Here is a 16,923-nt window from a genome sequence, read left to right on the forward strand (position 1 = left end):
GACCTGCTAGTATACTACACAGAAACCCGCGGCAGAAGAGGCTACTAAGTTACATGCCACCGTTACCCTTACGTGTCTTGCTACAATTGGTCACAAGTTTTACGTGTCACCTTTGTAACTATGGTGCGCACCCATACCCCAGCGCTGGTTAGTGTACTGATTTTATATTATTTCCTTTTCCCTCTGCCATTCCAACTCCATATTACAAAACTTCACAGTTTCTTGCAGCTAAAACCACAACTAACGTCAAAAGTCACAAGCCATAGTTCACATTCTCGATTCGTGTTTTTCATATTCAATCTCCCACTCTTAAATCACCGTCTTCTTGTTTCACTCGTAAGAATTCATAGTTATATTCAGAAACTGGCGAAATCGATCGCGCATTTAATCCGCAACTTTCAGTTTCTCGATATCGCGGTTTCGTTAAGATTCGAAAAGAGTTGAATGCAATTTATCTGTGCATAACACTGTATTGTTATCCATGGTTAGCAGTGGAATCGGTTGAACAATTTAGGTTGAGGTTGTTGAAGGAGGAGGAGAAAGAGAGGATCGAAACGGCGAAGACGGAAAGTAAAAGTAGTTTGTGTTTCCGTTGGCTCGCACGTGAGTGCGTGCAATATCTGTGTCTGTGAGGTGCGAGAGTTTCGTGACTGAGAGAACAAGTGGAGAGCGAAAATGCCTCACAGAACCACATACATTTTCCCGCGTCAATTTCCGGAGCGAGGGTTGGATGAATCTTCCAAACAGCTGTTAGATCACGAGAAAAAGAAAATCGTCAACTCAATCAAACATGACACGTTTAGCGTCGAAAGCGGCACTCCGAACAAACCGCTTCCGACTAAAGAAAACGACGTCGTTCTCTCCTCCGCTAAGCACTCCGCAGTCTCCGACCTGTTCGCCGCCGGCGAGAAGTTCCGGACTAAACAAAAGCAAATCGCCGCGTTCTGCGATTGGCTGATCGACAAGAAAGTCAGCCACTCCGGCCACCACCAAGACCACCATTGTGAAGGCGACCTACTTCTGCCGCGGGAAACTACCATCAAGGACGCTTCCATTGACCAGAGCTTTGACCGGCAGGTTTCGCTGCCGAGGCTATCGAGCGGGAGCAGCTATGCTGGAAGCTTGTTTTCGGGGACGACGTTTGATTGCAATTTTTCCAGCGATATTAAGGAGGAAACGTCGTCATCTCGCACTCTCACTACTATTGCTGCGCCGAGGCACAAGGATAAGGAGGTCGAGGAAGAGAGCACGGAGAAGTTGGCGAAGAAGTCGAAAGAGAGCTATATCTTGCAACTCACGTTAGCGAAGAGGCTCAACTTTTTGGCTAGCCTCGTCACTGAACCTTTTCTCACTCCAGGAACCGAAACCTGGGATGCTGAATCCGTTTCTTACCGCCTATGGGTACAAAACTCACTTCATTGTTAAGACTAAACAGAACATCATTGGATAAAAATTATATGAAGCTTCTTATGTTCTTTTTTAGTATTTTCTTATTCAAATTAGAGGTTTATCTCGCGAACCATATTTACACTTCGAAAAAAAATTACGTAAATTACTGAAGTAAAACTCTATTTTAATCGGAGTCAACTTTTAAAGGCATTAAGAAACTGGATTCAAGTTTTTTTTTTTTTTATTATATTCAAATATAAAGTCTAATTTCTATTATGATTCAGGTGAGTGGATGTTTATCTTACACGGACAAGATATCTGACGGGTTTTATAACATACTGGGGATGAATCCATATCTTTGGGTGATGTGTAATGATGTGGAGGAAGGTAGAAGGATTCCTACTTTGATGGCGCTAAAAGCGGTTGAGCCCAGCGAAACTTGTATGGAGGTGGTGCTTGTTGATAGACGCGAGGACTCTCGGTTGAAGCTGCTTCAAGATAAGGCGCAAGAGTTGTATTGTGCTTCTGAGAACACCTTGGTGCTAGTGGAGCAGCTAGGGAAACTGGTAGCTATTTATATGGGGTAAGAATCAGATGCAGCGTATCTCTTCTCGAGGGAGTGTGACGTTTTTTTTTTTTTTCCTTTTTAATTAAGGTTATGTTTGAATGTTTGAAGGGGTATGTTCCCGGTGGAGCAAGGCAATCTTCACAAGCGCTGGAAGTTGGTTAGTAAGAAGTTGAGGACTTTGCACAAGTGTGTTGTGCTTCCCATTGGCAGCCTGTCTACTGGGCTTTGTAGGCATCGGGCAATACTTTTTAAGGTGAAAATTTAACGTTTTCCTGCATTTAGTTTTGTAGGGTATGACTGAAAAATATTTCAGTTGAGTAAGAATATTGTTGAGCATTTTGGATGCGTGAAGAGGGTGCATTAGTGTTGCCTGGGATTGTTTTGGACTCAGTTGGACGTAATGATTCTTCACATACAAATTAGTTATTCACAGTTAATTGGATTTTGAATGCAGAGATTGGCAGATTACATAGGTTTGCCCTGTCGTATAGCTCGTGGTTGCAAGTATTGTGTTGCAGATCATAGATCCTCTTGCCTAGTCAAAATTAAAGATGACAAACAGCTCTCAAGGTTAGTACAACACTCGACTTTGGTGCTCATTTTTTCTGTCTTTTATGTGGTGATAGTAATGACAACGTGAAATTCTGTCAGTCATAAATACAATTGTGTTGATTCCATCAGTAGTTTTAATCATTTTTCTTTTTAACCTCAATCTTTTGTTGTTATTTTTTGCTTGCCTATCAGAACTTTGACATAGAACTGGTAACTTCTTGTAGACACGTTTGTTTATCAGAGGCATATGACATTACTTCCTACTCTCATAGGTATCATGATATTTCTCATTTGACAGGGAATATGTGGTTGACCTAGTTGGGGAACCAGGAAATGTCCATGGACCAGATTCCTCAATAAATGGAGCATATGTTTCTTCAATGCCTTCCCCGTTTCAAATTTGTCACTTAAAAGAATCACAATCACCTTATATGGATGACATGGCAAGTTCTGAATCCGTAGGTTCCAATGACAGACCTGTTAATCCTGAAAATCTTCCGTATTCAGGTATTTTGGTTTTACCTATTTGGAAAGTTGATCTTCAAATTCCTTTTAGTATTTAACATCAAGGAAGAATTAGTGTAGCCATCAGTATATAATACTTGGAGCCTCAAGATGCATGTTATTTAAACTCGTTTGCATGATGGTCTCATTATTTCCACACTTTTTCTTTTTGTACAAATTAGTATACTTTCTGTAAATATATGAATTAATTGTTGGAGTAACACAACCTCGTAAGTGATTATATTGCCTCGAGCTATTCAGACCATTAAATCAAGTTTGTAGTTTTACTAATGGTAATTTTTATAACGAGTTGAGAGGATTTCTAGTAATCTAATTTGAAGTTGGTCTTAGCCATACTATTTAATGATCGGGACTGCAGGCTGCGGAAATAATGATCAACAAGCTAAAGAAACTGATTTGCTGAGAAGCTCCATTTATAGTTCAGTTGATCAGATCTGTGAAGTTACAGAACCATCTCTAATTCCTTTTGGATTAGATGGGAATGACGAGGAATGCTCAGTTATTAGTTCGGTTTTGCCTACCATCCATGAAGATGATTCTAAAATTCTCCATCCAGACATCGAGGCAACACTAAATGAATATCCAAGCCTTAGGGAAGATGTAGTACAATTACAAGAAATTTCCAACAATGAGATCATTGTAAATGGAAGTTCTGCGGTGAAAAGTAGTTTCAAGCGATCTATACTTGGTTCATCCAGCCAGTCAGAACTGAAACAGGTAGACAATAGAAGTGAAAACAAGGGTTGTTTACCTGCTGGGAATATTCCAAGATATGTGAATCTTGAGCCATCACTTGCAATGGACTGGCTTGAGATATCATGGGAGGATTTACGAATTAAAGAGCGTGTTGGTGCTGGTACTTTTTCTGCCTCCCCTGTTCATATAAAATCCACATAACTTTAGTATTTGGACTGTTTCCTCATTAGGTGACTCTAAATGCAGCTGCCTTTTTTCCTCTGCAGGTTCATTCGGGACAGTGTACCGTGCTGAATGGCATGGATCGGTACGTGTTAATATGCACTTTTTTCAGCATGTTGAATTTATCTAGGACATTCCCATTTTAGTTTACAAAAGTAGTTTTCCAATTACTTCATACAATTTACTCTTTGTTTGTGTGATTTCAATTGAAGGAAGGACACTTGTCCACCAAAATGAAGCGATTACATTACATTGTATTTAAGCATTGATTCGTCCTTTGTTGGCTCTGTGAATATATATAATTAGGTTTTGGAGATTATTTTGTTATTTTATAAATTGCAGGATGTTGCAGTCAAGGTTTTAACAGTTCAGGATTTCCATGATGATCAGTTGAAGGAGTTCCTGAGAGAGGTATGTATTCATGAGACCAATGTATTAGGCCTCTATTTTTGCATTGCTTGTGATTTTTATTATGTCATCTAAATATTATAAATATGGTACTTTTAAGGCAAGGCATACGTATTAGCTGATAATCAATTATGCTCATCAAGATAACATTCTTTTGGCTTATCCTTATGTACTTGTCCTATTCTAGATCAGAAAAAACTCTCTTTCCTAAAAGTACTATATTTTGTGTCTATCTTGTTTTTTTTTTTTTTCCAGTTTCGGTATTTGAATGCTTGTTCCTAGTTTTTTTCCCATCATGATGGGTGGAAATTATTCACATTTCTAAAGGCCCTGCCTTTGTTATGCATACGAGATGTATGCTTCTTGCACAACTAAATATACACGTATTCTACTCGTCCACACATGTCAGCATTTCATTTCAATTGGGTGCTCGCTCGCTGGCCACTTGTATTCCGTTTTTAAGTTCAAATGTACAGACCTCGCTTCAGTCTATCAGAATCTGAATTTGTGAAAATCATCCCCTGGTATTTACAGACACAACAATTCTCCAACTTGTATAATACTTTTGCATGTCATAAACTCTAATTATTCAAGTTGGCATGGTTTGTAGGGCAAAATAGTGAACTATGTGTAGCACTGACATGCTTAAAACTAGTATTTTTAAGCAACACTAGTTGTGCACAATAAGATGTAGAACTTGGTCTATGAAACCCTCTTCTATTAATGTGGTAAAGCAGAGAAGATAGTTATATTGAAGTGGTTATGACATCGCTTTAGGTTGCAATAATGAAACGGGTTCGCCATCCGAATGTGGTGCTCTTCATGGGATCTGTTACAAAACGCCCCCATCTATCAATAGTGACAGAGTATTTGCCTAGGTAAGAAAAACTAACTTCTTATATCCTTGACGATAAGATTTCACATTCTTGCATAAAGAATTCATTGGCTTACTGTTTCTATACATTTTTTGTTACAGGGGTAGTTTATACCGCCTGATACACAGACCAGCATCTGGTGAAATTCTGGACAAGAGGAAGAGACTGCGGATGGCATTGGATGTGGTTTGTACCAGATATTATTATTGTTATACACTATATTATTTATCTTGTATATAACATATCATTTGTTTGATTGCAGGCTAAAGGAATCAATTATCTCCACTGTCTGAAACCTCCAATTGTGCACTGGGATCTCAAATCCCCAAACTTGTTAGTGGATAAAAATTGGACTGTGAAGGTAGAATGCTACTGATTTAACAGTTTATTATCACATTTTAACCTCTTTATGCGAGTTGATGAATTTTTTTATGCTCAGGTTTGTGATTTTGGATTGTCCAGATTTAAGGCAAACACTTTCATACCGTCCAAATCAGTTGCTGGAACAGTTAAGATTCATCCTCGTGTTTCTCATTCTGCAAACTTAATCATATCAATTTCTTGTTATAACTTCCAATTATCTTATGAGTAAAAGTCCACTTCTTTCCTCATCTTCTGGAGTAGCACTTTCGAGTTCAAAATTAAGAGTTCTAAACTTGAAATGTTGTAGCTACCTGTGAATGCATGTTAATTCACTGCCACTTCTAATAACTTGGTACCTACTACCTGAACCAATGATATAATCATGTTCGGATAGATGATTGGTTATCAGATATTGGTTTTATGAGTGTCAAATTTTTTTTTGTTGGTTCATTCGGGTGGGAGGTGTGCAAGTGAACAACAGACTTGCATTCTTGTCTGTATACTAGGTTTTTCGTCATTTCTCTAATATTTCACAGGTTGAAACTTTACTTCGCAATACTCGAACTCAATAAGTGTGTAACTTTTAATTTTATTTTTAGCCTGAGTGGATGGCTCCAGAATTTCTTCGTGGAGAACCTTCCAATGAGAAATCTGACGTATACAGTTTTGGAGTTATCCTGTGGGAACTTGTGACCTTGAAACAGCCATGGAGTGGACTTAGCCCTGCCCAGGTAAACACAATGAATGCATATGCTCTAAATTGTAAATGTTAGAAACCAATTTCTTTTACTTAATGTGTTTATTTATACAGTAGTTGGGACCATTTGCAAGAAATTGTTAATTTAAAACGGACATATGATGTAAAGGTATACATGCGAGCTTGCATATTTCAAACAAGTGCTTAATGAAATCTCCTAATTTTACTAATAGATTGTAAAATGATCATCACCGTGTGAACTCTCAGGTGGTTGGAGCTGTTGCTTTCCAGAATAGGAGGCTTGCTATCCCTCCAAACATCTCCCCAGCATTGGCCTCCCTCATGGAATCTTGTTGGGCCGAGTAAGTCTTAGCCATGCCATTGTTTGTAAATTATGAAGATAATGGTGTCACTCGATCCAATCCTATTAGAATAATGCAAGCATTTACTTTTGGGTTCTCTATGAACACTGATCCAAGTAATAACAATCTTAACTTGACCAAGACACTATAGTCCGATTCATTTGAAATTTTCCATTACTTTGAATAAGTGGCTATTATTTCATGAAACAGATTTTAATTTCAATTTAAATTTAGATAACCAAGTTTGGATATAAAATTAAACGACTTTCTCATAGAAATGATTTTTTTAGTAATATCTTTCACCCACTTATATAATATAAAATTAATTTATCTCTAGTCGAGATATGATATGAAATCAACTAGATGAGACTTCCTTAAGGACATTTAAGCATTTCTCACTTCAGCTCTCAAAGGGAGACTAAAGATCCCCTTTTAGAAGAATCTGCATAATTCACCTGTTATCTTTGCATTGTTAATTAGGTTCCTAAACATTTATTTCTACTTCTGATGCTTGCTTTATTTACTTGGCAGTGACCCTGGTGAGCGGCCATCTTTTGGTAGCATAGTTGAATCACTAAAAAAGCTGATAAAATCTCCAGCAGATCTGATAAAGATGGGAGATACATAGATATATGCAGCGCGTAATTGGAATTTCTTGCGCCTGAAACTTCTTGCCCTTTATATGGAAGCGTTAGTTAACAAATCTAATTTTTTGTCGTAATATTTTATCAAAATTTGCCTTCTATCTAAAAAAATATTGTGGGAAAAATTAGTTATTGCTTGAGCTGTGGTCTCACCAAAATGGGGCGAGACATAACAATGGTTAAATAAATCCTGTAATTTCTTTCGGTGTTTCCCTACTTCTTTTCTACAGAAGAGTTCAAATGGTTTCTATAATTGGAAATATTAGAGTGGATAATTTAGAAATTTAGTCTCAATTGTTCAATTTGAAAGCATATTTTTTACAAAAAAAACGCATTTTAAAATATTTTTGGGATTTAAATATATATATTTAGATTCTTTAAGTATATCTGAAATTGTGCAATAGTATTCTGAAGCAGAATGTGTTTTTTGAATTATATAATTCATAGTTATAATCTAAATTATATAAAATGTAAGATATATTTGTAAATTGCACAACTGAATTGAAATGTGTTTTTAAATTAAAAAAAATAGATTAAGTAATTGATATAATGTATTTCTAGAGTTGAAATTTTGTATTTTTCTAAATTTCATTTCAATCATGATGATTGTAAATTCTTCTAACATGTGCATAAAAAAAAATTATTAAGTGAAAAAGAAAAACTAATGATTACATTATTTAGAAAATAATATATTGTTAAGTTTTTGTGTGGAAGCCTTCCCCTCTCCAATTCTTCTGGCATTAATTTTATTGTAAATCCTCAATGCTGAACTAATTATTGCATCATAAAAAGTAAAATTAGAATTAGAACTTTTTATTCTTACTTTTTATGCTATAACATTTTTTCAAATCTTTTATTTAATGTATTTCTTTAGTTGCTTTTCATGTTAGCTTTTTACATGTGTTAATCTAGAAAACGATAACGTTTTGTTTCTTTACAAAATTAATACAAAAAAAAAACTGGGAAGTAAGCTCGGTAAAATTATTTTATAACGTAGCTACTAAAATAATATTATAAATTATGGACGATAATAGTGGGCATCCAATATGTTCTGCATAGATTATAGGTTTAACTATAGCTTTTCCTCTTTAATTATTATCATCTGTTAATTTTATCATTTACTACATCTTATTAATAAAAAAACTCTAGAGTGACTTACTTAGAATGAATTGATATATATAATATAACGGGAGTCCTAACATAAAATATATTAGTTTAGACAGGGCTCAATGTCTTAACAATAAAAAAATAATGATTTAATATAAAAATGTTTTTTTATAAGATTTATTTTAAAATAATATTTATAAAAATATAATGTCATTTATTTAAAAGACATGTGATAGTGATATTCGTTTAAAATAAAATAAGTCTATATAATTTAATAACATGTTGACATAATGATGATTTTTTTAGGTTTTATTCAAAAATATTATAAGTAGGTCAAGGACGATATGTTAGATGAAATGACTAAATTTAGTATAATTAACCAAAAGATACAAATAATTACATTTTAAGAATTTAAATAAAGTATTGTTTAAAGTCTAAAGTCATATAATATATAGTGTAAGTTCAAAAAATAATACATATGGTTTATTTTGGAATAAAAAATGTAATTTTTTTTAATTATATGACTAAGAAAAAAGTATTTAATATTTCATTCTTCATAATTTATGAAAGAATAGATAGATTGTAAAAGTTAAAATAAAATGATGAATTAAGAGCTATTTATTAATGTTAGAAAAATTTAGAGTAATCTCATGCATTAAACGATATTCAATACACTAATATAATAATGTTTATCCTTATAACAAATTTAATCATGTCTTCTAAACAATACCCTAAATATCTTGCAATGCAACGCAATAATTATCTTTTTCGAAAACTCAATATACGAGAAAATACAATAATAACAATGTTTAAAAGTTTTTATTTTGTAATAAAGTTTTGTTAAAAAGTATCTTACTATCTTTTCAGTGTTCTGTTAAAGCTTCATCTTTCATACTTATCATTACTGTACTGTCTTCTTTTATCTATATGGAAGAGTATAAAAACTTGAAAATGATCTTGCTTGAAAAAATCTTCAAAAGAGAAAAGTAAAAAAATAAAATAAAATATTAGGCCGTGAGTGATAATAAATGATTATGTAAATTATGTCTTAAAAAAACCTGAAAGCCCGTATGTAGTTTCATTCATTGAAATAAATTAATATAGAAATAACGGCCTTTGTTGTTGTTTTTATTTATTTTTTATTGTTAAAATATCCTCTAAAACACAATTCAACTTCTTTTTGTCATATCTCATGTGTTATAAGACTAAATTATTTTAATAAAATACTTTTTATTTTGAATAGGAAGGAAAAGGTGGTTGTACATGTAGAAAAATATTTTATCACGGTGAGAGAGGCTCAGGATGAAGAGCCAAATCTTAGGATGTATAAAATGTGTGTCATAAATAGCATAAACCATAGTGCGTGACACACATTATTGAGTTATAGTTTTGATTAATTTAGAAAATAGTGGAAAACATTATTGAGCTATAGTTTGATTAGTTTAAGAAAATAGTGGAAAACATTATTGAGTTATAGTTTGATTAATTTAGAAAATAGTAGAGGGTATAGTTGAAAACAATAAAAAAATGAGAATTAATTGCTTTACCTGGATTGAAGGTAGATGAATAGTCAAAGGAACCATGGCGGCTACGTTGTGGTCTACGCATAGAGTCTCTGACTGAAGAAGACCAGAAAAGCTTGTCAAATTTTTGTACTCTTCTCTTCCATCAATCTATCTATATACACCACTTCTCTGCAGATCCGTGACTACAAGAGAATCCAAAAATGGAGCCCGATGAGAAAAAAGCAATGATTCGCGATATCGCGCTACAAGTCATCGTCATCTCCATAGCCATCGTCTCCTTCCTCTGGATGCACGGCATTCCCCAGCGCCTCTATGCCAAGCTCCGCCACCGTCCCCCAAATCCACGCGCCGTCCAAGCGAAGAGCCATTTCGTCAAAGGCGCGCAACTCGTCGCGCAAGCCAGAAGATCGAAAAGCGCCTCCGTCACAGTCTCACTCGCTAAACAGGCTCTAGAGGAAGCCGAGAAGGCGATCGCGCTAGATCCTAAGGACGCCGCCTCGCACTTCTTGAAGTCCATGGCGCTCGATCTCCAGGGCTTCCGTAGCAACGCGCTGGACGCGCTAGACGCCGCGCTGTCTCCGCTGGCCGCGGCGTCGCTGGCGGCCGACGAGAGAGGCGACGCGCTGCTGAAGAGAGCGGAGCTGAAGATCTCGTTGAGCGAGCGGCGCGTTGACTCGGTTCTGGCGGATTTGAACGAGTCGGTGAAGCTGAGTCCGCGGAACCCGAAAGCGTGGTGCATGCTGGGAGAGTGTTATGAGGAAAATGAGATGGGAGAGGAAGCGAAGAAGGCTTATAAAGAGGCTCTCCAATTGGAGCCACAATTGAACGTGGCTCAGGAAGCTCTCAACAGGTTGGGTTCGTCGTAGCGTTCGCTATCGAATCAAAGGTTTGAGATGATATCGCTTTGCTTGTTGTATGTTTGTTATCAATATCAATATCGTTGTTTATAATCTTCGATTATGGATACTGTGATCGGATGTTAAGTGTGAGCACTAACATCAATAATGATTTTCGCCGAAGGATTTCAATTCTATAGCTGTTAACTGGTGAAAATTTACATATTTAGTATGGGGGAATTTTCTTACCTCGCACACTGCCTTGTATTTCTTACACTTTTATGTTCTGTTCCTAAGCATATGTTGTTGAGAACACGAGAACATCAGTGCTTTTTATGCAATATGCCCAATTCAGAACTACTGAAAAAAAAAAAACTGTGAAGAAAATGCCTACATTGCAAACACTTACAAAATCAAGCTATTTTATCTTTTACTGATAGAAGTTACTCGATGCCGCATGATGGTTACAATCATATCTGCTTTGGTTGCTAGATTTACCATCTCAATCAAATTGGGATATAATGCTGAGTACTATATTCTTAATTGTTTTGGGCTGAATTACACGTTTGGATATGGAGCTGTCTTAGTAACCATAGAAGTGTGAAGAGAGCCCATATGCATGTTCCTCAACTGCAAGAATAACCTTCTTCGGATGTAAAGCAAGAACAGCCCTAAACCCTCGTCAATAATCATAATACATAGAAATTCTATCAAACCGGAGCCCTTTTTTAGCTGTTTTTGAGGATTTATTTTACAGGTTTTAATCACGAGAAGTAGAACCTAAAAGATACGAAGATTCTTCTCTCCAAGTACCAATCGATTAATTTTCAATTGAAGAAAAACTACTTTATTTAGAATTCAACTTTTAATCAGTATGTGTTTGCACCGACGTAATTAATAACATTCGGTTTTAAATTATGTCTTAGATGTATTAGTGGACTTGAATTGAATGCGTTACAAATAATAGAAAAGTAAACATGTTAAAGAAAATGTAAACCAATAATTCAGAGAGGAACATAATATTATTCATAATTTGAGATTTAGTGTGCAACATAGCGTTATCCATTATTGAACAACAATGCAGTTCAAAGAGCTGAAAATTATTTTTTTTTCTACTGATTCGCAACCTGTCTTTTCCTCTATTACTAAATCAATTTACTCCTAGCAAAGCGAGGCAGCAAATCCCAAAACCGTTCATTAATACAATGTTCAAAATAAAAGTTTAAGATCACAGCAACATGAGATTGATACACAAATGATACTTCATCCTTCACAAGGATGGACTACACCTTCGTGTCTTGGCATAAAAACTTATATAAATAGAGTTATGCAAGCCTAATATCACCGACCGTATACATGACATGCTTAAGGATCGTATAAACTGCATCTTCTTCACGACTAAGGGGAAGCAGAGATTTCAACATGGAACTTGTACTACTTACCCAAGAAGTCATTCGACATTTGTATAAACAGTAAAAATGTCACTAGCAGTGTAGCACCTGATGCCAACAAGGACCAAATGCAAAATCTTCACATTATACCAGTAAGATAAAACTGCGTCTATAAAAGCCAAGATTGGTCAAGATAGTTCTTCGTCATCTAGCCACTTGAGCGTTGGCAAAACTTTGACGAGAAATGACCTGAAGTTTTCATCGGCTACTGCATTCCCTATAATGTTTAAGTCTGTCAGTGCCAAGCTTCCAAAAATCAAGAAAGCTTCCCAGAATTTTGTGGCGCTAACACTGCCAGTGAGGGTTTCAAAACGGTCCCATGCAAATTCTTCAGTGTGAGATAGAGGAGACGAGCATAAGTATCTCGTTGTGTCAACCGAGTGACAACCCAACTCATTGTGTGAGATATTTAGCACTTTAAGTGACTTAACCAATCTGAGAGGCGCCAAAGCAGTAAAGCTACCAATTTTATTATGACTCAGATTTAAGCAAGATAGAAGCTGCATTGCCTCCAATCCTGTCAAAAAGATTCAGCATGATATTTATTTCAATTTTAGATACGTCAAAAGCTAAATTTTCCAAAAGTGATTAGCCAAGGATACAGCCAAAGCTAGAGACAACCTTTCATGATTGAATTCTGCTGCATAAGAATTTGGAAATCATGTTTTTTATAAAACTAAGTAAATCTATATTGCAAGAATCAAAATAACATAAATCATTAATATTAATTTATTAAACTTTATTAAACTGTTGACATCAGTAGTCTGCTTAAGCTGTATAGATTCAAAAGGATGATAGTTTATGCTCCATTGGCGTAGGAAACATGGATAGAAACATGAGGACGACTAGTGGTTTGCCAATACACGTAAAACAGCTTGTTGAGTAAGTTAAAGAGAAAATAGAAGAGCATAACTTTATACAGTTTAATTAAGCCCAATTGTGTGCTATGTTGTTGACCCCACTAAGAAGGAATATGGATAGGCTCTTCTTGTATTTGAACATAGAAAAACTAAGTTACAACAAATTTACAAGATACACGAGTTTTACCTTCAACGGATTGAAGTTCGTTGTGGCTAAGGTCTAGCATTTGCACCCACAATAAATTCTCAATGGATCCCAGCCGTGACAATGATAGATTTTGTAATCGTAGACAAACATAACCGGTGATTGTTTCTGTTGCATCTTTATAATAGTGGCAGTATGGTAGTAAAGAGTCCCTAGTTGAAGTTATCTGCAGAATCATCAAAACATAAAAAGAGAAAAAATGATGTATTGTTGAAGAAACAGACAATTGGACGATTGTAAAGTTAAAGTAAATATAAAAATACACCAGCGTGTCCAGATAAAAGCTTCAAAAGTCTAGCACGACTTTGTAAGTTTAATTCTGAAAATATTTTCCCACACACACACATCTACCTTTCAAATTGAAAACAGCCAACATGACTGTGAAAGATAATATTCACAAGAGTATTTGACATCTTTATCAACAACAGTGAAAGTCGAATAAGATCATGTTATATAGATAATAATTCTGAAGAAAAGTAAATTACCTGCTTTAGTGATATTAGACTATGCTCGTCTTTGTAGTATAGAGAATGTGTTGGATCCAACTTCATCAGATCGGTGTAAAGTTGAAGAACTTCTTCAGTGTTAGATTTTCTTCCATCATGTTGAGATGATAACAAATCAAGAGCAGTCAAAAGTCTTGCAAGTGTAAGCTTTCCAATTTTACTAAAAAAAAGGAAAAGGGTACACATTATCTTAGAATAAAACAGGGACAAAAACATGGGAATAAAACTTCCAAAGCAGGATTTCAAATCATAAAGTTATCTATTTAAAAAATAAACCTTACCAATCATACTCTGACAATAAGTCCCGAAATTTAGTTATTTCTTCACCAATTTCCTCAGTGGGCCAATTGGAAGTTGTTGGAATATGGTGATTTTGGACGGCAGAAAGAATGGGATCTGACTCCTGAAAATGATCAATTTTATGGAAATTTGTATCCTTCCATGTAGTCCTTTTCCCACCCTGTCCTTCAGATTGTTCAATAGATGGAGTCTGTACAAACACTTTAAAGGAAATTTGGGAAGGATCACCATAATGATATTCATTAGAAGATACAATACCCTTAGAATGTCCAATGCTGATATCTACGGAGTAGGTTTTTGACGATTGAAGCTCCATATTTCCAAGGTTTAGATATACAACCCAAACTTTAGCAGTATTCGATTTGCTCGTCAAAAGAGGTTTCCAAACAAGTTCCTCCTTTAAAAGTTCAGATTTAATAGACACTGTGGATGAGTTTATTCCTTCTACAGCTTGATTGAAATTAAGAATGATTGGTAGAGTTGCCGTGTCTGATAGTGTACCATCTAGAAGAGACAAACCACAACCTTGAAGGCTGTTGTCCCCAATTACAGTTATATTAGATCCATGGGATGGCCAAGACGAAACAAGAAGAGGAGCATCAGTTTTTACGGTTTGATCAATAAGCCAAAGATGATAAAACCAGCCACTCTGATCATCTGGGTCAGTAAAAATAGCATTGTGAACATGTTCAAACTCCTCTTCCAAAATTTTTTCTTTCGGGAAATATCCCTCAGCCTTTCTTTTCAGCAAATTTGACAAAAGGACACTGAAAAATTCCAAATGCAATATATATTAATAAAATTAGTTGATACACCTTTCTCAGCCTTTTTGTTTAGATTAATAAATTTGGTTGATCAAGACAAGTCAAATTTTATCCTTGAAATAAAGTCCTAAAGAATGGAGTTGGTTCAAATAAACACTATGCAAAAGCCTTCAATGGAAAAAAGGGTTTCCCACTATTTTAATGAAGGGCAAGGGCAGTATTAGTACCTAGTGCATTACAGCTTGCACAAACTGTTTCCTACAATGTCAAAATATTTCTGGAATTATGAAAGTCATTGCATCATGATGATCATTTAAGACGTGGGAAAAGGACAGTTTTATACTTCGATAGAACATGGCATGTCACCATATCAAGCAACAAAAAGGCTGATTTTTTGAAGTACACGCACCCAATGATATGCTTTCAGTTTTTTCATTTACACGAGAATCTTATAGAATGCTTCAAATTAGCAGCTAATTGATTCTTATTGACATGAAATCAAACCACTTTTCTTGGTCACAATTGATCAAGCATAGATATCAAAAGTGCACCTCGAAGGCTCACATGGAAAACATTTAATGATGTAGAGTTGATAAATGCCGATGCTTATTTCAAGGACATAACCTAAGAACAAAACAAACATATGTAGACAAAGATGTACAATACGAAGATAATTTTATTCCTAACATTTCAATTTCATGCCTTTTCAGAGAAACATACAAACACAAGCAAAACAGTCCAATGTCAATTCACAAGTTCTGAAAAACACACTTATGTAACTCAGGTGATTAAATAATTGGCTTCATACAGAAAAGGCACACAACCAGCAAGCAAAAGAACGTTCCTTTGAATGAGTAAATTTCTAGTTATAACTACCTACGATTGTGCCATGCAGAGTAGTTACTGAAATTAGCTCCTATAACTTCCTCCGTGTATTTCAACTCATCCTCATCAGATCGTTTCATCAGTTCGGTAACAAACCTGGAAGTAAAATCAACGCATAAAAGGAAACCAACATAACCAGTTTAGTTTAGCATTCGATAGGAGTTAAATAGAATTATTTCGCAAAACTGCATTGAAAACGTGTTTTTTTTTTTTTTTCAAAACGCCAGAATTAAATTTTCGACAATTAATAACAAACAGGAGAAACAAAAATTTCTCAAATTGAATCGTTTTCTTTCTCTGGTTGAAAAGAGAGCATCAAAAGGAAACAGTATTGAACCTTCGGTAATTCCACGCGTGGAAATTTCGAGGATCGGCCTTCTGAAAACCATTCAGAAGGCGCATTTCGTTGTCGATGGACGAATGCCCCTTGCTGAGTACCCATTTTCTGTGATGCCACGCGCCGTAGGACTTGAAATTCTTCCTCAGCGCAATCTCCACCTAAACCATTAGAAACAAATAAAAAACTCTAGCAAATCTATTCACAGAAAAAAAAATAAACTAATTATTTATCCAAACAATTGAACCGCAATAACTGAGAGTGAACACGCACGAGTTTGAGCTCGTCTTGGAAGATAGAATGAGGATCGGAATCGGAGTTAGTGAGAAGGTTTTGAACCGCGAGTTTTCTGTAATTCCAAGCAGTGTAACACTCTGGATTAACTTCTAGAAGCTTCGCACTCACATCTAGCGCTTCCTTGCTATATCTGCAACCAACCAGATTTGCACAATTGGAATTAATCGAAGGAGAAGAGAAAGAGAGAGAAAGAGAAAGAGTTGAAGGAAGAAGAAGCAACATGCGGTTGTGGTGATTGGCAAGGAACTGAGCTTGGAGTGAACGAAGCTTTTCAGTTTTTGCTGATAAAGCAGTTTCATCTTCTTGCTTAAGCGCTTTGCGAGGCCTACCGTGCATTTTCAAACGTAATTCACACTTCCTCTGCCCTTCGCCGTCGTTTTGAGTTCTAGTGTTTGGGCAGATCTCATTGTTTTCTGATAATTAATAATAGGAGCTTGTACCCGGTTGTGGGTTTAGAGTTTGTGTAAGAAAAAAAATTCTCATGAACAAAATAATGTTTTAAATTTCTTATAAAATGTTATTTAGAATATATTAAAATATATTAAAAG

At 35.5% G+C, this 16,923-nt stretch overlaps 3 protein-coding genes across 4 annotated transcripts; 2 read left to right on the plus strand and 1 right to left on the minus strand.

Moving 5' to 3' along the window:
* The first annotated feature begins 180 nt into the window (after positions 1-180).
* Positions 181-7,517, plus strand: LOC114196337 (serine/threonine-protein kinase CTR1-like). 2 transcript variants are annotated; one of them, XR_003606658.1, is made up of 15 exons: positions 181-1,401; positions 1,674-1,972; positions 2,066-2,210; positions 2,412-2,527; positions 2,808-3,016; positions 3,393-3,890; positions 3,997-4,037; positions 4,295-4,363; positions 5,138-5,238; positions 5,337-5,421; positions 5,498-5,596; positions 5,675-5,743; positions 6,198-6,329; positions 6,410-6,464; positions 6,563-6,657. XR_003606658.1 is itself a non-coding variant. In XM_028086950.1 (15 exons), the coding sequence occupies exons 1-15, from the start codon at positions 676-678 to the stop codon at positions 7,283-7,285; spliced, it is 2,781 nt and encodes a 926-aa protein (XP_027942751.1). In that variant the 5' UTR covers positions 182-675; the 3' UTR covers positions 7,286-7,517. The 2 variants fall into 2 exon arrangements, 1 of the variants encoding a protein (XP_027942751.1); XM_028086950.1 differs by lacking the exon at positions 6,410-6,464 and adding an exon at positions 7,189-7,517 and having other exon boundaries at positions 182-1,401.
* A 2,419-nt stretch (positions 7,518-9,936) lies between these two features.
* LOC114196338 lies at positions 9,937-11,111 on the plus strand. The gene has a single exon (XM_028086951.1). The coding sequence runs from the start codon at positions 10,135-10,137 to the stop codon at positions 10,798-10,800; it is 666 nt and encodes a 221-aa protein (XP_027942752.1). The 5' UTR covers positions 9,937-10,134; the 3' UTR covers positions 10,801-11,111.
* An 836-nt stretch (positions 11,112-11,947) lies between these two features.
* On the minus strand, positions 11,948-16,810 carry LOC114164009 (geranylgeranyl transferase type-2 subunit alpha 1). Its single transcript, XM_028048460.1, has 8 exons — positions 16,596-16,810; positions 16,352-16,505; positions 16,079-16,239; positions 15,733-15,837; positions 14,074-14,859; positions 13,772-13,952; positions 13,269-13,452; positions 11,948-12,738 (listed from the first exon to the last, which is right to left on the minus strand). Exons 1-8 carry the CDS (start codon positions 16,709-16,711, stop codon positions 12,350-12,352), a joined length of 2,076 nt encoding a protein of 691 aa, XP_027904261.1. The 5' UTR covers positions 16,712-16,810; the 3' UTR covers positions 11,948-12,349.
* Between the last annotated feature and the right edge of the window lie 113 nt (positions 16,811-16,923).

Source organism: Vigna unguiculata, chromosome 9, assembly GCF_004118075.2.
Source record: "Vigna unguiculata cultivar IT97K-499-35 chromosome 9, ASM411807v1, whole genome shotgun sequence".
In the NCBI taxonomy this organism is placed as follows: Eukaryota; Viridiplantae; Streptophyta; class Magnoliopsida; order Fabales; family Fabaceae; genus Vigna; species Vigna unguiculata.

Excerpts from the sequence above, each read along its gene's own strand:
- LOC114164009 (XM_028048460.1), bottom strand. The coding sequence starts at position 16,711 with ATGCACGGTAGGCCTCGCAAAGCGCTTAAGCAAGAAGATGAAACTGCT. Across the intron at positions 16,240-16,351 it reads TCCAAGACGAGCTCAAACTC|GTGGAGATTGCGCTGAGGAA; the intron begins GTGCGTGTTCAC and ends CTAATGGTTTAG. Across the intron at positions 14,860-15,732 it reads TCTGCATGGCACAATCGTAG|TGTCCTTTTGTCAAATTTGC; the intron begins GTAGTTATAACT and ends GGAATTTTTCAG.
- LOC114196337 (XM_028086950.1), top strand. The coding sequence starts at position 676 with ATGCCTCACAGAACCACATACATTTTCCCGCGTCAATTTCCGGAGCGA. Across the intron at positions 5,239-5,336 it reads GTGACAGAGTATTTGCCTAG|GGGTAGTTTATACCGCCTGA; the intron begins GTAAGAAAAACT and ends TTTTTGTTACAG. Across the intron at positions 5,744-6,197 it reads CCAAATCAGTTGCTGGAACA|CCTGAGTGGATGGCTCCAGA; the intron begins GTTAAGATTCAT and ends TTTTATTTTTAG.
- LOC114196338 (XM_028086951.1), top strand. The coding sequence starts at position 10,135 with ATGGAGCCCGATGAGAAAAAAGCAATGATTCGCGATATCGCGCTACAA.